This window comes from Gasterosteus aculeatus, chromosome 17 (genome assembly GCF_964276395.1).
Source record: "Gasterosteus aculeatus chromosome 17, fGasAcu3.hap1.1, whole genome shotgun sequence".
Taxonomy (NCBI): domain Eukaryota; kingdom Metazoa; phylum Chordata; class Actinopteri; order Perciformes; family Gasterosteidae; genus Gasterosteus; species Gasterosteus aculeatus.
In genome coordinates, this window is record NC_135705.1 from 20,168,925 (window position 1) to 20,192,210 (window position 23,286).

The 23,286-nt window shown below is 41.2% G+C and overlaps 1 protein-coding gene across 16 annotated transcripts in view; it reads left to right on the forward strand.

The window, feature by feature from the left end:
* The first annotated feature begins 913 nt into the window (after nucleotides 1–913).
* Nucleotides 914–23,286, forward strand: part of plekha6 (pleckstrin homology domain containing, family A member 6) — a 39,604-nt gene continuing 17,231 nt past the window's right edge. For 9 of the 16 annotated variants that reach the window (XR_013453158.1, XM_040202836.2, XM_078091686.1 and 6 more), the window contains exons 1-6: nucleotides 7,258–7,452; nucleotides 9,575–9,658; nucleotides 10,420–10,534; nucleotides 11,078–11,182; nucleotides 11,921–11,993; nucleotides 16,219–16,319. Coding sequence is in view for 13 of the 16 variants with exons in the window: in XM_040202836.2 (XP_040058770.2) it covers nucleotides 7,421–7,452; nucleotides 9,575–9,658; nucleotides 10,420–10,534; nucleotides 11,078–11,182; nucleotides 11,921–11,993; nucleotides 16,219–16,319 (510 nt within the window). In the remaining 3 variants the exon portion in view is untranslated. Of the gene's footprint in view, nucleotides 1,211–4,502; nucleotides 4,621–7,245; nucleotides 7,453–9,574; nucleotides 9,659–10,419; nucleotides 10,535–11,077; nucleotides 11,183–11,920; nucleotides 11,994–15,821; nucleotides 16,108–16,218; nucleotides 16,320–23,286 lie in introns of those variants that run through there. The other 7 variants (XM_078091682.1, XM_078091691.1, XM_078091688.1 and 4 more) reach the window with 4 other exon arrangements.

Genomic DNA, 23,286 nt, shown 5'->3' on the forward strand with positions numbered 1-23,286 from the left:
GCAACCGCTGGGAGGGGCTGTACCTCCCATTGATGAGCAACCTTCTCATGACATCACATTGTCAGGCCTTGATGTCAGCTGTGTTTTGCGCTTCAATCTTCCAACAGCGAAACCTGCTACCTGAAATAGATTATTGATAGATAACTTCATGTCGCCTCCTGATGAAAGAAACATGATTAAAAAAAAAGAAAACAGATATGCAAATGTGAAAACGCATATGCCCTGGAAGTAGCAAATAGCTTTAGTATTATATTTGATTAAATTTGTTTTCGATTCAACATGTAATTAAGTAAATATTTGAACTGCTATTGTTTAAAGGGAATACTGCTATTAAAAAGCCCCCTATTTGTTTTAAGTGTGCACTCCTTTTGAGCCACTAGAGGGCAGACATGGGCTACCAGTGAACATTGCTTTACTGAGGTTATTATGTACATTAAACATTAAACGTTTTTAAACAGTCTAACAGACGGTCCTGCAATTTAATGAAGGATATAATATTCTGGAGGATGTTGTTTGTGGCTCGGTTGAATTGCATTTAACGGAGCTGTGTTTCCATTACCCCATCTATTAACAGGGTGATATTTATATAACAATATTTGCAATAATGAAATCTAATCAAAAGTTATTATGATACATGTAAATACAGGATGGTAGCGTCATGAGATTTTCCTCCTATTTTATGCTCATTTTCCGTATTTATGTAAATCAATGCAGCTAATCTCTTATTTTCTGCGGCCGGATCTTTCTGGGCTTTTCTGGTTTGCCCATGTTGCCTTTCTGCCCAGGGAGGGGTTCCTCAAGCCTTATTGGCTCATGCCTCCTCTGTCTCTGTCACTGCCATGAAAAGGAGGACTTTAGCGGCACGGTGACGTCGCCCCCCCTCCACCAACTGATTCTTGTCCTCTGCCTCTTTCATCTCCTCCTCTCGCTGGCCGACTGCTGGTGGATGGGTGGTCATGTGATGTTCTAATACCCAGGGATTTTGTTCCAAGCATGCTCCGTAGGCTCCCTCCCTCCCTCCATCCAACCAGCTGCTCGCTGCGCTCTCCTTCCTGGAGGATCCATTGTTGGATGATAGCGACATTTAGCACTGCTCTGACTGAGTCCTGATATTGTGTTAGAGCACAGTCCTGTCTCACATTGGTCAGTACGCAGACCTTGGAATACAAAGACGACAACAGGGACGTGACAGCATTTGTACATGAGGCTGGTAAGTGACATGCGCGTGTATTGTGCTTGGCTCGCTGTTGAGCTTGAGGGATTTAATAAGGTCTCAAGGTTACTGTAGTGTGTCTGAACCTTTCCACTGGGAGCGAAATATATTCTAATATGAACACAAAGCATCGGTCCGGACTGGAATAAATTATGTGTTCGGTGCGTCAACCCCCCTTCAGACTGCTTTCACATTGGCATGTGAGCTGGAAGCCTCTTTTCGGCATCACTCTGTAGGACACACAAGACTCCATCATGAGCACGAGCACAGCGTGAACACACACAAGGTCTTAAGCAGCCACCGGGGGGGACAAGCCACCACCACCTGAGATGATCGCATGCATTTTTGTCACTTTGCGTCCATGTGGCAACCAAATTCTGGACCAGATTGATGAACCCACTGCAAGATTTATATTGTCTTGATTTATATTTTGTCATACGGAAAAAAAAGACGAGGACATCACGTGCTTCAGAGTAGGGACTGTATTCTATACACAATATACAGTACATATATTGGACAAAGACCAATTAACGGTTGTCACTCAGACAATCATCCATACGTCAACTTGCTCCCAAAAAAAGTAGTACCAGACAAATGTCAAAACATACCTTTCCCTTCAGCTGAAGGAGAAGGAGAGTCCTAACTGTTGACTGGTACTGCAGGTACAGGAACATCCATGTGGTGTGTCTGCATGCCACTTAACAAGGTGCTAAGGCTGAATGCCACATGGCAGTGTTGAACTAATCCCAGCCAATTCCACCTCAATCCCCCCAGTAGAGCTCATCAGGAGAAAAGCAGGATGAGACGGCTTTGATGCTTCAACCTCACTCTGACATCAGCATGTGGACATGCATGCAGTGTGTGTGTGTGCGTTAACAATAGGAGAAATATCCTGATATAGTTTGCTTATGGACCTTGGTGTCTGTGTTTGCTGTACATGCACACAGATCAAAGTATTAAGACAGATTTTGGTTCTTAATCCCTTTTAAAGTCTCTCACTAGGTGGGCATTGCACCCCCACCCTTCAATTAATAATGATAATCCTAATAATGGGGTGTGTGTGTGTCTCCCATTGTGTGTATCATAGAACAAGCGAGCCAGAGCACAGTGAAACCTTTTTACACATTTGTATGTTTTCCGTTCCATAGGGCCCACATACCATCCCTCACTAACCCTCATTCCCTAAACCTCCTTCACTAACCATCCTTCACTAACCCTCCTTCACTAACCATCCATCTTCCTTCTTTTCACATTTATAAAACCTTTTATATCACAAAACTTGAATCTCCTTGCTGGCGTTTTCTACTCGCTCGTTCACAGCTTTTCTTTTTGACAGTAAGGGGGCAGAGCCAGTTGCGATGATATCTCATCTAATTGGTTATAAACCTTGTCTTTGGATTGGCTGGAGATGTGCGTTCCCAGAACTGTAGAAGCCACATTTCCACACGAAAGAAAAGGGATAGAAAGCCAAAATTATGAGAAAAGATTTTTCAAACTTGAAATTTTTGAAAAATGAAAATAATCTATTCAAAATAAAAATAAATGAAAAGTATTTTTGGGTTGAAAAAAATTTTGACTCAGTTTTATAATTTTTTTGAATACATTTTTTTTTCGATCTTTATGTTCTGTTTTTATGTTCGCTGTATTGTTTTTTCAGGTTGCAGATTTTATGTTTTCAGATTCAAATCTTATATTTTCAAGTTCACATTCGGATCGTTTTTTTTCTCACATTCAGACTTTTGACCCTGACGTGGCGTAGTGGGGCGGGGCATCAACTGAGAGGGGCATGTTGATTGATCAACGCAGCTCAGTCAGTGCTAATCGACCCCTGGCACCGACACACATTTGGTGTTTGTGTGTGATGCACCCACACAGACAGAGGGAGGCCACACAAGGCCAGCTCTGATGAAGACGCTGCGTAACAGGGCGTGCGGTGGAGGACACAAACGCAGAGAGGTCAGGAGCGAGGGATGGTCATATATCAAAAAGAAACACAACTAACAAAACCAAACAGGGCAGAGCTTTCCACAAAATAGCACCGCACAACACCTCAATTCACACAATGGACGAACCAACAATGAGACATGAAACACCCACGGGTTAAATACACAGCGAAGGTGCAGGTGATCACACACGGTTGGATACAATCAGGAAAGAGGCACACAATTAAAAGTGTTCACTTTGAATCATATTAGGGAAGGACGGGAAGTGAGGCAAGGAAGCACATGCAATGCTTGAAAAATAATTGCCCCATTCCTGGAATCTGTTTTTTTTTGCATTTGTCACATTGGATTTTTTATATAATCAAAAAAATGTCAATATTGAAAAAAGAACCAGAGAGTTTAAATGCATTTTGATGGTTTAATTTATTATGGGGGGGAAAACTCTATTCAAACTTACCTGGCCTTATGTGAAAAAGCAATTGCCCCCTCACCCATTAAGGCAGTTGTATCCCCCTTTGGGGCAACAACCGCGTAAATCATTTGCAATAAACGGCAATGGGAATTTCACATTGCTGTGGAGCAATACTGTCCCACTCTTCTTTGCATAATTGTTTTAATTCAGCCACATTGGAACAGAAAGTTATGTTTAGGCAACAAAACCACTAAATTGAGTTTAGGAAAAGTGCGTTGCAAGATTAGCCTGACTAAAAAGGGACACAAACTCTGCGTGAAAGACTCTTTTTCTGTCTCTTATAGCAAGTCCATTGTTCTTAGCGTCTGATACTAACACCAGTTAGTACATTGGAGTAATTTGAATTGGTATGTGACTCATAAAGAAGATAATAAAGCATGCCGTTAAGGAGTTGGGAACGGGAAGGGGTTAAGTATAATTATAGAGTAGATTGAATGTATTAATTTATGAATCTCTGATTGTGGGGAGGAAGTAAATACTGTAAGCATAGTGGGCAATAGTCCTATCAAATGTTGATCTTAAGTAGAACGTCGTCCATTCCCAATCATTGACAAGATTCAGTTTGTTGGAAAATATAAACTTTTTATGCTAAATGCTGCACATGAAGATAACAATGCATTAGAAAAAAATTAAGTACAATAATAAAGTAGTTGTAATAAAAAGGATAAAGGTGAATTGGGTAAATAAATTATTGGGGGTGAGGGAGAGGAAAGGAGGCAGGGAACCAGCGAAGGAGATGGAGGTAGCAGTGAGGACTAGGAAGGGAGGGGGTGATTGTTACTGGGGCCTTGGAGGTTTCCAATTTCTCTTTTTTTTCAGTTCCCTGCTCACATGCAGAATGAAGCTCTATTTTTCTCTCTCTTATTTTCTCCAGACCAGTGGGACTTTCTGCAGAAGGGCCCCTTCCTACCAAGCCAAACATGTTGTAAACGACTGCAGTGGAGAAAGCAGCAGAGAAGAAAGGAAAGTGGAAGATGGGATGTTGAAAGAAGGTAAACCGCTGCTCTTTGTTTGAAAATCTGAGGAGGAGAAGGAGGGAGCAGAAAACATGGAGGATTTAGTTCCCGCTCTCGTTGTGCTCAGGGCCTGACCAGGGACACACACTTCGGTGTGTATGTGCTGATGCACGTGTGTTTGTAACTAGCTGCTGAGGGGAAGAGTAAATCACACATTTAAAAAATCAACCTTGAATATCACTCATCACATTTCTCCATGTTGATAAAGCAATGCCATCTTCATTGATTTGTAGTTGTCGGAAAAGTTCGGATCACACAAGTCGAGAACTGTACTGATTATGTAAGTAAGTAATTACTGAGTCTGTCAACCTGAACACATTCATCTCTGATTAATGCAACAAAATATTTATTTTGTACAGGTAGGGGCGAGGTAAGGCCAAATTATGATTGGTATGCTTGGATGTTGTTTTTCTGTGGGTTTGCCCAGGTTTGTCTGAGAGAAATTATACTTCTATCAGCGCCTTCTGCTTTGTCTCGGCTAGTGATTTGGCATGCGGTTTACTTTTGTTGGTTCTGGCTCGGTTCCGGGAACAAAATTGGTGATGTTAGGATACAACAGGTTTGTGCAAGATTAGTTGAGTCAGAAGTTTTGCTCTGCTCCTCCTTTGTCAGACTCTCACCAAGTGCTCGAGATACTCCTGCTCGGCCAAATGAACCAAGAGGAGAAGGCTCTGTAGTTCTTTCCGTCAGTCAAGGAGCAGCTATCTCCGCTGATTTTCTGGGGCTGGTAGTTTCAGAGGTGCACAGCGTGCTGCTCGGACCTGGTCTTGTGCCATCCAGGATATCCATCCTGGCTCCTTTGATGAGAGCTTCTTCTAGTAGCCAGTGTGGGCCAGTGGAAGAAGTGCACTCCAGTCTCCTCTATTGACACGGTAGCCCTGGTTGGAACGCTAGAAAAGCACAATACAACTATAAGTTAATTTACTATTTTAAAATGTTCCATACCTTTTAAAAGTATGTCATCCTTAATAAACACCACCTCCCTTCCTTAAAAAAGTGTGTTACATCACTCCAAACCACCACAGACTGGAACCTTAGTGTTGACACTCGCTTGCTATGTGTACGTAACCTCGTCGCCCTTTTCGTTTGGTAAAAACAGCACACTTTGACCCAATGCAGCCTGTCCCAGGAGAGGTCCACTAAGATGGCCTGTGACCTGCAGTAAACACACCATTTAGGTGTTTCCATCCAGGAACGATTGTGTCACAGAACAGAAGCCACCAGATTAATAAAAGTCCTGCCTGCACCCAAAATTCAGATGCCCCCGATTCAGTTCATTTTATTTTGTATAGCCCAAAATGGCAAATTGTCAGAGGGCTTTACAGCGACATTCTCCGTCCTGAAACCCCCCACATCATCAGGAAAAACTCCCCCAAAAAGTAAAAAACCCTTTGATGGGGAGAAAATAGGGAAGAAACCTTAGTGAGAACAGCAGAGGATGGATCCCCTCCTGGGATGGACCGACTGCAAGAGATGTCATGTGTACCGAATAGACAGCATAAAATATCTACAATACCTTTTATTCCTACGATAGAAATGATTGAAATATTACTACTAAATATAGACTAGTAAGCCAGGCGGTTGGCAGGACCACTGCAGACCACAAGCACCATCCACAGAAACCTGTGGGGAGGGGGAGCACAAAGACACTAAGGTTATGTTTAAAGCTGTATGTGTCAGCAGGGCCATTAGGGTCCAGATATAATCCTGCTCCATGGAAAACACAAAAACTCTAGGGAAGAAGCTAAATTAGTGATGAGCATTCTAAATGTGAAAAAGAGGCTGGATAACAGAAGGTTCCGGCTTCCATCTTACTTTAAGCAAATTTTGGATTGAACAAAAAGTTGAATCCAAAAAAAACGTTTTTAACAACCTCTCAGATAGATAGCAGATCATCTTGATTTGGTAAAATCTTCATACCTTGGGTCGCACTTCATTTCATTATCTGATGGTGCAGAGTCATTTTTCTATCCGCCTTAAAACATCCAGTCGATCAAATAAACATTAACATCACTGAAATCCTCTAATACCCTGAACACCAAAGGTCAGTTATTCCTTTCTAGGCCGTGGACAGTCTCCATATTTCTAAAAGGAATTAATAGCATCAAAGCTGTGCAGTCAACTGAAAAAAATGAAAACCTCTTTTTTTAATGGAAATGGAAGTACTCCGTTTTTTTTTACAGCAATGTGGTTCAAACTTGAATCTATAACTTTTCTCACTGTTCCTTTTTGTTTTTCCTACTATTTTTCCAAATTTATTATCTCCCGGAAACGCTTTCCCCCACCTTTCCCTTTACCTCATTTATTAGAGCCCCTCCTTCACTCTCCATCCTCAGTCCTTAGATGCTCCTTTTTTAATTCACCGTTCACCAAAGGAGTGGAATGTTTTCTTCTTCAGCACAGGGTCTCTCCTATTAGTCCGGACACATACAAACATACAAGCATACATACAGGAATAAGAGATGTCTCAGAATGACAAACACAGAGACAGAGTGGCGGACAGTAAATGTCATAGTAAATAAGCTGAGTGTTGCAATTCTAAGCCAGCGTATGTGTGTGTGTGTGTGTGTGTACCTGCGAGAGAAGGGGATAAAGGGAGAGAGAGGAGAGGGAGGGTGAGACATGTGGGGAAACAAGCAGAGAGAGAAAGAGAAAGCCATGCAGTCCGTAGGAGAGAGAAGAGGACAGCGGTGTGTTTCCCCGTTCTCTATCGTGTCTCATTTCTCATCCGTCCAGCCGTCTTCTGCACTTTGGTACATGACTGACGCAAAGGAGGATGTTGAAGTTCCGTGTGGACAGGAGAGTCGGGTAGGTGGTGGGAGAGGGGAGGGAGTGACAGTGGGCTCGCGAAAGATGAGGAAGAAGAGGGGAGGAGGGGAGGTTGACGGAGGAGTGGACAGCCAGCAGCTTGGAGGTCAGAGATGACTGCATTGCAGTGCCAGCAGGAAGCACAGGGAAACCAAACCCCCGCTGTGTATGTAAGGCTTATATGCGTTACTTGTGTACACTGATTTTTAGGATGCTGTGTACTGGTAAGTGTGTATGTGTGTGTGTGTCTGGCGGGGTGTGTTGTTGGTGAAAACCTTTCCTTACTGTGGGCCGTCGATCAGGCAGTGGGACTAGAACGTAACGTCATGTTGTGCCAGTTTGATCTACTGAGTCCATTCTGAATGCAACACTCACTTAGGACTTAGGACATCTGATTGCAATTCGTTTGTACAATAATGCTAATAAATAAGAATGAAGAACATTTATTCTTCAACTTGAAAAAAAAAATGAAGGTCCACTCAAGCGTTTTCCAGGGTTTCCTCACCAATCAGCCGTCCTGAGAAGATGGATTTCGCTCAGGCATTGATCGCAGTGACCCAAGTCCCATACTAGACTCCATATGCTGACCAAACATTAAATGTCTTTTTTTAAATGAGGCTCGGGAGGAAATCAGTAATTAACATAATTTACATGTGGTGTTTCATGTACTTCTGTACATGATACATTTAGTGAGTTGACAGGACTATACTGAAGGGAGTCAAGTTGTAATAAGACAGAACGTAATGCATTGAGACACGGTTGAAGAGATTTGTGATTCCTGCTCTTATGAAAGACAATCTATTCATATCTGTGAGGTCTAGAAAATAGGAATCTAAAATAAAAATATCAAAATGCAGATTGATGTCTGTGATTTTACTATACAACTATTAGACAACCTCTACTTCTTCCCTCTTGTTAGTGGAGGTCACTGGTCCCAATGCTAAATCTCAGTTGTGGTCTGATCTCTAGTTCAAATACTCTTATTTCTGCAACATCAATCTCTTTTATCTCACCACAGCGCATGTCTGACCGGATGTTGATGTCTATGGAAGAGTCATTTTTAGGTGTATCCATATAGGAAGTAGCATTAACTCCCTTCTCATGAGCGTCTGTGCCTTTTCCCCACCTGCTGTGTTTTAATACCAGCTCCTTATAATTTGTTCAACATACCACCAATACTTCATCCAGTAGGGTTAGGGTTAGGGGAGTACTCAACACCGACTGTTAGAGTTGGTCGTCACGCGGCCATCACCTATCGGGTTAGGGGAGGAGAAAGGTGGTTGATAATCGTTAACTGCGTTAAGGGTCTAAAATAATGGTCATTGATGTTCATGATGCTTATTGATGTCTATAAGAAGCTGTACATGCAGGTACTGGATCAGGGGGGGTTCCAGGTGAGGTGGAACAACCTCCAGGAGGAACAATATGGCTGGGTTACCTGAGTAAAACAACACAAGGGGCAGTTTGTTCTCACGTCTTTTTCTACTTAAAAACACAACAGCGGTGGTCATTGATAACTGCAGTTCTATCAACTGCGCCATATAGAAGAGATTTACAATGAGTGTGTTAACTTTTTCCATGCATGTGACCTCAAAGAGCAGTGCGTCTTTATTCTATATTAATTGTATTGTCTACAGTCTCAAATCAAGGTGGTCTCGACCGGTCAAGACCGTGAGCCTTGGATGCGTTTTCTTTTTTTATTCTGTGTGTACTGCCTGCTGTGAGTCTAAGAGCAGCTTGAACCTCCTACTGGATGTGTGCTGCTATAAATAGGATTCATAGAATTATAGTGTCAGGCTTATGAATGTCATTAAGTACTCACATAAACAACAACAAAAATAAAAAGACATTGTAGTGTTTTAAACACAGGCAGACAGGCACATGTGAGTTTGAAGCCCTGGTGTAGTACCCTGAATATGGTTACGCAAATTCAGCAAGGACACAGCTAATGCATGCAGACACCTGATTCTCAGTACGATTTCATTATTTTCCGGGCAGCTGTAAAACACACTCCTAGTTTTATGATGCGTAATAACAACTTTCACATTTAATAACACATTAATAAAGAATGGCTTGAACTGTGATGTTGATCCATGTCCTCTGTGCCCCCATCGGTTTCCAGTCAACATGACCAGAGTGGACCAGCTGGACCGGCAGTGAGCAAGTTCCAGCTGGAAGAGCAAACAACAATACACTCCAATCTCCAGTAAGTGTGCTATAAACTAACTTTTTATGGGAGCAGTTGCAACATCTAGCACGACGTATTCATTTACAATTCAATGCAATACGAGTGGAGCAGCAGCAGTTACTGACTGCCGGCATGTAAAGATTTTTACCTCTCAGTTGGCTACTTATCAACAAAAATGATGCAGAACAACACAACTTACAAGAGACTGTGAATGGGAATGCATCTTTAACTACTGCCTGTGCAGAGAACTGACAAAGAACTGTAAAAATTCAGCGTGCTAAACACATTATATTTACACTATATTACATGTCGTTTAGCTGACACTTTTATCCAAAGCGACTTACAATAAGTGCATTTCAACCACAAGGATACAAACTCAAAAGAACAAGAACCAACAATGTGTGATTTCATTAAATAAGCTGATTAAACTTGCTATAGATAAGAGCCATTATAAGTACAATTTAAGTGCTACACTTTGCTAGTGTTTTAGTGGAGGTAGAGTCTGAAGAGGTGTGTCTTTAGTCTGAAGATGTGAAGGCTCTCTGTGACAGCAAAGAGTCGTGATCTAGTCGAGTGTTTTGCTCTCAGTGAGTCAGGTCCTGTGTAGGAGAATCCGTTCAGTCTTGTCGAGGTTGATTTTCAGATGGTGAGCGGACATCCACTGAGAGATGTCAGTCAGGCAGGCAGAGATCCGTCCTTCCACCTGATTAGTCAATTAATCAGATCACAATAAGAGGCTCCGATGCACAAATACAAGCTCATTTCCTTTTTCTTTTCAGGCACGGTGCTTTGGAGATGAATGGGAAGGTAAATAATCCTTCTGAGAGAATCACCCACTCCAAAAGTGCCAACATGGTTTCAGACCTGTCCACAGAAACCCAACCCTACACTCGGGTAACACACACACAAACACAACCGCACAGAAATGAACCCATCCAAAATGGTCAATTACACTCAGCAACCCTAGTTTGTAGTGACTGATTTCCCTAATTTGATGCTATCGGCTACATCTGTAAATAAAAAAACCAAACAATCACCAACTTTTCTTAAAACATGTGAAACAAGTTGACCCCAAATCTATAAATCAAATGAAATAGTTGATTTTCTGTCAAACCTAATATCCCAGACAGTGTAAGTTGAGTTGTTTGCTCACAGTTATTTAGTAGATACTGTTAGAACGTGTTTACTCGAAACCAGTGTAAAATCACGTGAGTATGTTGTTTCTTTGAATACTATTTGATGCTATCATCTGGATACTATCTACAAATCATCCTGAACATGTTGTACCAGAAAAACACACGTCTCTTTGTGAAAGGTCACAGTCTCTGTGCCCACCAAGACGAAGCATTATTTAGGTTTCATCACCAGATACATAACCAACATCTAACAAATCTTCCTCCTTCTCGTCTATCTCTATCCATCTCTTCTGACCTGCAGACGTCTCGTACTCCCAGAACAGCAGCTACGTTTGGGAAGCGCTCCAACTCCATGCGCAGGAATCCCAAAGCAGAGGTCACCAAGCACGGATGGCTGCACAAGCAGGTAAAACGGGTTTTCTCTAATGTCATATGAAAGCAACACTCCTCCAGTAGGGTTTTAGTTTTGTAATCCAATACATTCTCACTCTCAGCTCAATTGGTCCGGAGCACCACTCTTAAATAAGGAGCTTCCCTGGCCATAAACCGATGTTTCCTCCACAAAAGCCATGTTTGGAGAGTCTCTACCTTTTTAATATTTTTTATTACTCAATAAACAATGTTTGTGTATGAATAACTAAATTTTTTTTTACTAAAATTATTTTCTATTGTGTTAACATTTCAAAGTCAATACATGACAACTACTTAGATTTGCAGATTAGCAACTGCAAAATCATTTTAATCTAACTAGACTGGAAAAAATTGAAATCAGCATGACCAGAAGAACAAGGTTCGTTGATATTTAGTTTTTCATATATTTCCACCATATTATCTACCCAGATAATTGTTATTGTTGCTGCTCTTTAAGTTATGAGGCAAAAAAATAACAAATAACAAAAAATTGCTACCATTTCTGCTTTGTTTTTCTTGTATTTAATATGGGCTAAAACTGCATTTAGTTGTGCTGCTGTGTTGCATGATGACAATAAATAATCCAATAATCCTTAACTGTGCATACTTTACCAAGCTTGATGGCAGAAACTGTAGAGACACATTTGTTGTTGGTTTTGGATGTTTATGACATGTGTTGACAGATGATGATGAGTCATAATGAGTCATAATGAGCGTACACGTGTTCCTACAGGCCAGCAGTGGAGTAAAGCAGTGGAACAAGCGGTGGTTTGTCCTCACTGACAGATGTCTCTTCTACTATAAAGGTTCGTGTTTCCTTCGCTTATCTTGCTCAAGTATCTGCTTCTATTTTTTTATGTCATAAAATGTTTGTTGTGTTTTTCCATTAATTCAGATTACAGAGATTTATCATCATGTTGAGACTGTACATATATATCACCTGGGGATGGCAAAAAATTGCTGATCACTGAGGTTTTAAATTATTATTAAACCGCTTGTCAACTGCCAACTACCACGGCTTACTTTCACATATACATGCAACACAATCCCAGTTACATTGCAATTTTCCCTTTTATTTAGATTATACAGACAAAAAAAACAAAATATCTAAAAAATAGGGTAGGAGGATGGGTCAAACGTATTTGTATGAATAGTGTAGTGTTCATGTGTGAAGATGTGTGAATGTTCATACACTCATCAGGGAGATTGATGGGTCACTGAGCTAACTTTGGGCTCCAGCCTGGTTTCATGACAGTTGCTCTCCTTTCAGCGGAGTACATCACCATGGTAATGCTGGCTGCAGTCTCTGAACAGAAAACACTTTAACAGAATCTTAATAAATAACCTGCTGTGGCTAAATGCCATCTCCGTAACAAAAGATGAGATAAGCAATTACACGCCGCTAAGTGAGGGTCTTGCGGTCAACATGGAATCTCAACCAATCGGCTTTTGTGTATTGGTGTGCCTGTAAAAATATCAGTAATATTGGAGTCTTAGTATGACTTCAGGGGTCTTTTTCTTGTCCTATAGTAACCGTAGGGCTCATGTCTCAGTGATCTGTTATTGCTCCTATCTGCTACCTCAGAGCTAGTTGCAGCCTTAAATAACCTTGTGGAGAATTGCAGTAATAAAGCCAGGCAACGACTACTACTCTTTTTATTCTCATCACGTCTGTTTTGTTTCAGCCTTCCCCCGCCTCTCACTGGCCCAGCTGTGTTTTGCAAAAGTAGGCTTAGAGAGACCGAGCGGCGGAGGCAGGAATTCGTGACAAGACAATTTACCACCGCGATTGCTATGCGAGGGACAAAGGGACAAAACAATGGGCCCCAGAGGAGGAGAGGGGCAGGTATTTTGTTGTGTAGGTTATGTCTTAATCTTTGGGTCCTCCCAAACGCACAGCAAGTGTGTTGGTTACAACAAAAGTGTTGACGTTTTAGTAAATATGTTATATTACAGATATTTCATAGAACTGTAGGAAATATTCTATCCAGGTTAACTATTTTTGCCAAATAAGGATATGCAAGCTCCACGTAAAAATACACCTCAGCAGGCCGCTTTCGACACAAATGAGCTCCACTTAGTAGCTTGTTTCCGGCAGCTTGTGTCCTTGATCTCATTCTTTTGATCATGTTCAAAAGCTCTTGATTAGGTAAGGGTTGATAGTTAGACTTTTGAACCTAACTGGTCAACCACATCTCATATCTAATTCGACCATCAGCCGTTTTCAATATCCCAAGTTACCCCCAAACTCTCTTTTTTTGGGCCAATGATTCCATACCCCAAAATGAGAGTTCAATTCAAGTTGACAGAGAAAGGATAAACTACTCTACAGAAGGCTTTTGGGAAGGCCTCACATCAGACTAACGTCCGGCTCAGTTGAGTTGAGATCGGCCAATTTGCGTCATTCCACCACTTTATCGCTTCATACAATGTTAGTCATCTTCACAAAATGAAGAATACAGTTTGCACTATTTGACAACATCCCTCGATGTGGTCCACATTTTTTATCCTCTATTCTTCTAAACATGACCTAAGCTAAGCTCGAATTTTCCATTCTGAGGTTTTATCAATTTGCTGAGGCCAACCAAAGATCCTTCTATAGTCAGCTCTCAATTGTGTGTAGAGTGCTCTTGGGTGTGCGTAAATTCTGTTCCTACCTAAGAACGAATCCCAAATAAGAAAACATTGGAGAATGCCAGAATCTTTGTGAAAACTGTGTAAATGGGGATTAAGCACAAATGTGTTCTTTGGTGAATGAGGCCTAATGTTCTTAGGCTGATGCCACCACAGGCACTGAGAATATTCCAACCACAACTAGCAGACCGAGCCAGATGTTCTGTGTCTTCCACCTACCGGATTGTTTTTTTGGGAAACCTTCCCTCTTCTGATCCAACCTAACACCAAGTGTGATCGGATTTTAATTCCAATATCCAAAACATACTGCTGCATTATTCCAAACCTAATGTTCACCACTGGCACCTTCATACTGTATAGTTGGGCTCCAGGCACTGAACTGACTCTGGAGTTGGCTTAAAGTGAGAGGCGCCGGTTGAGAGTGGGGATACTCACGAGCCCCCTTGAGTAAGGTTCTGACTGTTGTCTATGTTTATCCAGCAAACAGCAGTTCAGAATCACTGGGAGGGGTCCTGGAAAGGGCACCTCCTGCCGACTCCATATTTCTCCTGAGAGACTTCAATGCTCACGTTGGCAATATTTGGAGGAACAGCCAGCCCAATCTGAAACCAAAGGGTGTCTCGGTGTTCGACTGTGTTGATCAAGGTTTGTCCACAACTAACACCATCTTCGAACATAAGGTGGACACCTGGGGTGAAGGAAGTCTCCAACCTGAAGAAGGAGGCCTTTACTTTAAGGAACTCCTGGTCATTGTTGGGCCATTTTGGCTGACATGCCTTTTCAAAATTGCCACCGCAAGAAAGTAGTTTACCTACCTCAGGGTCTTGTTCACGAGTGAGGGTACGATGGACCGACAGGCAAATTGGCGCGGCTGCAGCAGTAAAACAGGCTCTGCACAGGACTTGAATGGTGAAAAAAATTTACCAGGCAGTCTACGTTCCGACTCTCACCTATTGTCACAATCTCTGAGTGGTGACCGAATGAACAAGGCCGCGGATACAAGCCGATATGAGTTTCCTCCATAGGGTGGCCGGGCTCACCCTCAGAGATAGGGTAAGGAGCTTGGACATTAAGACGTAACTTTGAGTTGAGGCGCTACTTCTTCAAGTCGAAAGAAGTAAGCTGAGGGGATTTGGGCATGTGATGCCTGCTGGACGCCTCCCGCTGGAAGTTCTTCCCGGGGAAGATCCAGGAGGGATTATCGAACTCCTCATGAATTCTCCTAACCATCTTTCCTTGCCCCCGTGACTTTTTCCACAGAGGTCAAGGAAAAGTGGTAGGGAAAATACGTTAGGAGGTCATTTTTGGACTATTAGAATCCAGCCTACATGTCCCAATTGGCATGGGAATGGCTCTGCGTTCCCCAGAAGGAGCTGGGAAATGTTTGCGGTGAGAGGGAAGTCTAGGTCAGCCTGCTGGGCCCGCTGCCACTGCGACCCGACCCAGGATAAGCAAAGGAAAATGGATGGATCAAGTTACATCATTTACCCTCTGAAAATACTCCAATCGTGTAAATCATTAATAATTGCTTTTACCCTCCTCTTGTCACTTTGTCTCACTATCACAGGGCATACTGAATGCATGTTCATGGTTTCAGTCTATAAATACAGACATTAATAAATAATTCAAATTGGAGTGGTAGACGTGCACAGGAGAGGCAGTGTTTCTATTTACCTGCTGTCCCTTTATGAATGCTTGTATGTGTTTGTGTCACGGGCGCAGACAAGCAGCAGGTACAGTTGGCTGTGAGCCCAGATTCCTTCTATACTGAGTCACATGGGCTGATCATTATCTTACCAAACACACACACACACAGAACATACCCAATCATATAGAGCAGGGATCAGGGTATTGTATGATTGCACAACCACTTACCCCTCCCCCAGACCTCTCTGTCTCTCTCCCTCCCTCTCTTTCTCTTTCTCTCTCTCTCTCTTTCACACACCCACATATAAACACTCACATTCAGTAGAGACAACGTCGGTGCGGGGCTACATTCGGGAAGTAAGAGGTAGGAGCTGACAGAGAGAGGAGTGTATTGCTTTTCACAACCGATCCTCTCCTTCTACAGACCTCTCATTGATGGCCGCTGTATCCCGTTGTGTCATTATCGCTGCTTATCCCAGCGACCCTCTGATAATGGATATCTATTTTAGGAAGCATTCACCGAGGGAGAAGAGAGGTTGCTAGGAGGAGAAGAGCTTGGATTCCACTCTCATTTTTGGACCCTGAACACTGCGTCTTACTGTTGTTTTATCCTGCAGGCTGAAGGAACTGGCTCATGCTGTAATTGATGTTTCTCTCGCACAGTAGATGGAGCCATGGATTCGTTCAAGGATTCTGTTTTCTAATTTTATTCTCTAGGATGTTTTCACACGTTCAATTGTCTCCTCACAGATGAGAAGGAGGACACGGTGCTAGGAAGTTTGCCGTTGCTTAGTTTCCAGATCAAAGGAGTGGAGCCTTCGGATAACATCACCCGCAAGTTTGCCTTTAAGGTCAGTGACATCCTCACGGAGGGACAGAGTGTGCTGTGTTTTTGCATTTTATGCTGGGAATGCATCTTGTGCTGGGGAACATAATATGACGTCCAATGCTCATAAAAACAGAAACTCATTATTTTCCGAGTGTAGGCGGTGTTCTGATGCAGAGGTTTTGACAGGCAGTGGGTTTTCCTACTTAAAGAACCATTGCAACCATTGAAACATCCGCATTATTAACACTCATTGCAAAAGAAGGAGGATTTACTGATGTTTGAACCTGTTCCTAGTTCCATCCTTTTGGCTTAGTAAGGGTGTTGGTTTGGTTCTGGTTGATTGATAGAAGCTGGCCTGCTACAAGCTTAAGTCACATGATGTAATTTATGACCTTTGAAGAACCCCATGGGAACACCAGTCTCTGTTCCATTAGAGTGGTGGACTGATGGTTGTATTTCTATAATAAATTAGGAATTTTCATTCCTGTGCTTTATTTTTAGGTTGATTTTGTGTATAAGATGTTGCTTATTGGGGTAATTTCCTACAAACAAGTTACTAGAGACGTTCTCTTACATTCAATTAAAGGAAACCCTTTAAGGTCCATCATGTTAGTTATTAGTGTGGAGCAAATATTTAGTCATTATTTGTGCTTTTCTGAACTCCAACAAGGTTGAGTTGTTTGGAAGAAGTTATCAACCAGCTACTTAAATCAACAATTTCACTTTTAAAGGTTTTTGTCTTCAATTGAAAACCAATTCAGTAGAATCTCATTTGTGATATCCAAGATGGACAGCACTGATAAAGCAATGAATTTGTATGAAAACATCCTCGTAGTCTGAAGAAACAGTGGGATTTCTCTCCAAGGTTTATGTGGTAGCAGGCAATCCACCAAAATCATATTAATGCTATAATTGTTGCTCCTGATAATAAGATCAAGGCTGCGTTTCTTCAGATCCTTGTGAATCACATTCGCAGCTCTGACAGTTGGGGACAAACAGTTCCTGAAAAACTGCAGCATACCACCTGACTAAAGAGGACACAGCGAGGATGTAATGTAGGTTAGCTTGATTTTAATCTGTGAAGTTTCAGCAGTAAAGTTTCTGCCAAGTAGAGGTTTATATAAGTTAGCCTTGTTTCCCCCTCCAGAATGAAACCATCCCTTTCAATCTCTTCCTGACCTCAATGTCTGTCAGTATCAGTTTTATTCCCTTTTAAGAACATTTAGTCCTTTTTGTGGTTCTCTTTCTCTGAATGCCCAGTACAAGCTCCCGTGCAAAGTCCAGTGCATGTACCTACCGAGTGTACAAACACACACACACACACCTGCAGTGGAGATAGACAAAGCAAATATGCTCAGTGTGGCTTTGACAGTTTGCCAAAAGAGCTAGGTGCTAATACTGAAGTTAATACTGGAAACATGTGTAACATTAATATAAATGATAATGGCAGTGATTGAGACTACGATAGTAACACTGAATGTATTAGAGACAAATACAAAGGGAGGTAGGAAATAGGATGGGATGGCATGTAAACACCGACTGGGATGAATGAAGCGAACTCACAGGGGGTAAAAGGGTTACAGTTGATGATGAAATATTCCAGATGAGCAGAAAAGTGTTAATCTTTAAAAGAAATATAGTGGCAAAAATAACACATGTATACTGCATGCAAATAACTTGCATAATAATAATAATACCTGTCTAAAGAGGAAACTCTTGGGTACAATCGAATTCCTTGATAACATGGGAAGAATTCAGCTTTCTGTATTTCCCAGAGACGGCTAGTTGAGGCATGTATGCTGGCCAGTTGAAGCCAATGTGCATTTCGTCTCCTGAGGGTGTCAGAGAGGAGGTCGTGTCCTAGCATGCCTCCTTCAAAGCTGTCTCCTGATTCTTGTGCAGCCACCCTGCTGCTGTGTGTCTAAACCTACAGTGTGAACATGAAAACTTTTCATTTTTCGAAACATTTTTTTTTTAATGGCACACAGTTGGTACACGATAAGCAAAAAGGACTATTCGAATCCAGCCCTGGTGTGTCGGCCTGCAGGATAATTGCGTGGATGGTGGGCAGCTGTGCCCCCATCAGGGGCGTGGCCATGGGAGGCGGGCAGACGAGAACGCTGCACCTGATACACAACAACAGGGGAATGACAGACAAATGAGGACAGGAGATCAAGGGAACCAGAGGAGCACACAAGGCCTAAGACAGGGACCCGGTCAGAGGGTCCATTCTGCAGGGCTCTCGGCATTATCCACCCTATTAATTAAGCATGTTGGCAGGGTCATTTTTGCTCATTTTTGAACAGGCTAAATTACCGAAATACTGATGGGAATGTAAATTCTGGAGTTATATGGTCATGAACAGGGGCGAACCGGTGACCCGGAAGTTACTGTGAGACCAGCCCACTGAATGCAGAGCGCGTTGCCCCCTCAATGCAGCGCACATTTCCACCAGTCAGTGGCCTACTTGGAAAAAAGACTCACACACAGATTATTTTGAATGAATACAAAGAAGTTACGATATATCAGAGGTATCAGTAGTGTTGCATGCTGGGTGTGTGATTGTGTGTGTTTAGTGGTTTTGAAGGTGCATAACCAAAACAATAAGCTGCATCTTCATCCTGTTGATATCGAAAATTATTACTGTTTACTGTATTTTCTTTGTTCACTCTTTTATGTTTTTCATCTCAAAAGGGGTCGGGAACACACACACATACACACACACACACACACACACACACACACACACACACACACACACAGCATTCTCCCACACCCTGACAATATGTTTGTTGGTTTGTAGTTCACTGTTCCCTGGTTGTTATTTATTATACTATTTTTATCCTTATACATATTAAAAGACTTACTAACTGAGCACACTCCGGTGCATTTGCAGACATGGACTGAAAGCTAAAAGCTGACAAAGAAACCGAGGCTGATTCCAGCACCATTTCTTTCAGACAAACCTTCCCTGAGTAATGGAAAAAATAAACACCAAGCACACAAATCACATAATCGCTTTTCAATAATAAATGATTCTCACCTCTGCTTTTTCCACAGCGGACATGTTTTGTTCATCACAAATCATTTGTTTCCGTATTGGGATCAGAATTGAGGGTCAGAGGTGGAACTTTCAGAGTCGAGCGTCACCATAAATATATATTTTACTTTGTAGCCACTGACCCCTCATTGAGTAAATTATTAATCAGGCGCTTTGTGTGTGTCTGTGTGACTCAGCAGCCAGAGTCATTGGGTTACACCTTTGGGTGTGTATGTGTACGTGCTATGGAGCGTAGTCTCACCCTTGCTGAAGGCAAACAGTTCCACAAAAATATCAGGTTGCTGTAAGAGGACAAGTGTTTCTTTTGGGCTGTTGTGCTACTTTTTCTCCGTTCCTGTGTTCATATCAGTTACTTTCCTACGAGTCCACCGATAGTCGTGATCTGGGAAGCAGAGAACATATTCTCTTCCAAATACTGGGGAACTCCAGGTGCAAAGGGACCGGAGTAAACCTACTAAGTGAACACAAAATGACGTTAATCATCAATATATTACTACTCTGTGTAATAGCTGCATAGGTGGAAGCTCAGAGAATCGTTTATAACGTTCAAGTTGAAGTTATAAACCAGCATTCAAATGCAGTGTAATTTCACCAGTCCACACTAATATTAGCGTTTTAGTATTTTATTTGAATAGACTCTCTGGGTTGATTCAAGCTACTCTGATCCAACCTTTTTCAATAACAGCTAATACATTATTATACGTCACACACAACAACACTCAGCAGTCATGTATGTTGTTGTTGTTGTTGCACTAGTATGTTTAGTTCTATTCTGTACCTGCAGTGGAAACCGGACCAATAACTGATCAATATTTGAAACGTATTTAATTTTAACAAAGTGCTTCCATTGGAAAGGGCACAGCGTTTCTAGCCGACCAATAACTGATGCTTTGCAAACCATATTACATGATGCTACTCAGCCAATGTTAACTCTTCCCACTTGTAGCACAAATGTTTTATGCAAGTGTAACAGGTTGGTCCTCTGGGGGGTGAATGACGAGCATGAGGCAGTCTGATCCATTATAAATGTTTTTATTTAATGATTCCCACCCAAACACAGCCAGCTCCAGCCTCTCGCTGTCGCTGGATCTCTCCTACTTAACAGGCAGAATACAAACACTGATTAATTTCAGCTGAGGCCAATTGCGCCCCCCCCCGGCACCGTTCCCTGAACCACTCCCTTCTGAGTCCCCCCCCTGCAGCCGAGCCAAACCACGCCCGCCACCACAGCAAACAAACCCATTCCATCCCGTTATTGAGTAGTTAATAGAACTTCATCATATCGGACTAAATCATTGCATAAGTGGTCCAGTACGGTGGTGTTCTCTCTGACTGGACCTTTACTGTTGAATGTAATACGTGGGATTAAAATATGTAATAATGACACACAGAATATTAATGCTGTTTATATTCTTTACTGTGCGATCAATTAACAACGTACTCCAACAACATCATAGTGTGAATCTTGTTGCGCATGACAAACAGCGCTTTGTGTGTTTGTGTGCGTTTGTGTGTACACTTTCAGTACCTGACTAGTTCAAATTGCCCTTCGGTTGTCAGGGAATGCAACTCTTTCAATCCTGTCAATGTGTCAGCTACAGAGAGCGAGGGCCGTACACTTCCCAAAGGAGAGATATGACTCTTCAAGGCACATTGAACACACGTCCTTCTGTCCTTCAGCCCTTTCTTTAAAGTTTGTCCTTCTACACTACCCTTCCTCTCTCTTGCTCCATTGTTTCCTCCATTTCCAGTTTTTTTCTTTCTCACTATATTTCTAATCTAATCTAATCTTTTCTCTCTCCCTCCTCCCAAAAAAATGATCGCAGACAATAACACAGAAGTGTTTGAGATAATCAAATGTTTTTATATATATATATATATATATATATATATATATATATATATATATATATATATATATATATCTCTATATATAGATATATATATATATAGATATATATATTTATAGATATAGATATATAGAGATATATATATATATATAGATATATATATTTATAGATATAGATATATAGAGATATATATATATATATATAGATATATATATTTATAGATATAGATATATAGAGATATATATATATATATATATATATATATATATATATATATATATATATATATATATATATATATATCTCTATATATCTATATCTATAAATATATATATCTATATATATATATATCTATATATATATATATCTATATATATATATATATATATATATATATATATATATATATATATTACCTTTCCTCTCTCCTGCATTCATCCTTGACCACCTGAATAAAAGAACAAAGGAAAGACAAAGGAGGGGGGGGGGCTTCACACACACACACACACACACACACAAACATACACACACACACACACACACACACATTCTTCCCATAGACCCACCTCTGTTGCTAGGTTACGGCTCCCTCTTGCAATACAACCAATTGCATCACCTTGTATCACGGCTGGGGGCGGGGCTTTGGACTGCTCCAGCGTGGAAGGAAGTGACTCCGTGACATCATTTCCTCTTGCTGCCATTTGTCATCACACTGCTCCTCCTACACAGACACAGTTTATCTGCAGTCAAAGAAGACACAACAAACTTGTCGACATGGTGACAGCACCGCTGACGCACACACACACACACACACACACACACACACACACACACACACACACACACACACACACACACACTCAAACACATGTTATTCAACAATTGTCACTATGTTCTTTTGTTCTTTTGATTTTATATGAACATCTGGACAAATGACAATGTGATAATAAGTGTGTTGTTAGGCGGGTTATTTTATTTTAAAATTAGATTAAATTAAATTGAATTTGATCTCATTAGGAAAAGGCAGAGAAATTATGAAGTCATTGGAGTTTGCCTTGTTTGTTGGAAATTATCCTGTAGCATACGAGCTTTGGCTGAGAATGATTATGAATGGATATGATTGATGCCATTTTCAACACACACAATTATTTACCATGTAATTTTTTATTCAGCGACTATAACAAGCCTTTCAAGGAAAAATGTTTTCCTTTAGCAGCTCAGCATATCTTTTTTTTCATATTTAAACTGCATTTGAATCTCAGGTCTTTTGTAGAGGAGGACAAAGCCAGTGTTGTGCTGCCCTCTTGTGACATACAGGTGCATCTCAATCAATTACAATATCATAAAAAAATACTTCTGTTAGTGAGATTTACATTGCGTTACACGTAAGGAAATTAATATATTATAAGGAAAAGCCCAAATTATAATATTAAATAGCCTAAAAAAATGAATGAAAATGAATAAAAAAATGTAAACATAAATGTTGTTCTACTAAAAAGTATGTCCTATTGTACACTATACAGTATGCAGTCAATGCTTTTTTGCTTGATTTGATTGACCTTTTATTGATCTACTGCATCAATGCCGCGTGGCATGGGGGCCATCGGGAGGTGTTATGGAAGCCCAGGTTGCTCAGTTTCTACCCAGCTTTCCTATTTCCAATCAGAGAGGATGCATTGGAGTATATACGTGTTAATGCCCTGACAAATGCTAACCAGCAGTGCCCTGTCATCCTGCTTATTGTCTCCTCTTCCTCCCAACCCGCTTTGAGCTCTGCCGGCCCATCGTTATCTTCTTTTATTTTAAAAGGTACAGTAGGTATACAGTTCAAATTCCTTTCCTTCTGTTTTATGCATGGTCCTGCATGTTCATTCTACTGATCAGAGGTGTGTGGGAGGTTAGTTAACTAGTAACACCTTTTGTAAACCCACGTTTCAAACTTAAAACCTGAGAAATGACCTGGGAGCGTCAGGATTTAAGCAACGCTGTTTGGACCGCTGACATAACTAATTATTTTATAACAATATATGACCAGGAATTGTGCATGGATATGTTTAAAGGATAATTCTGGTTTACCT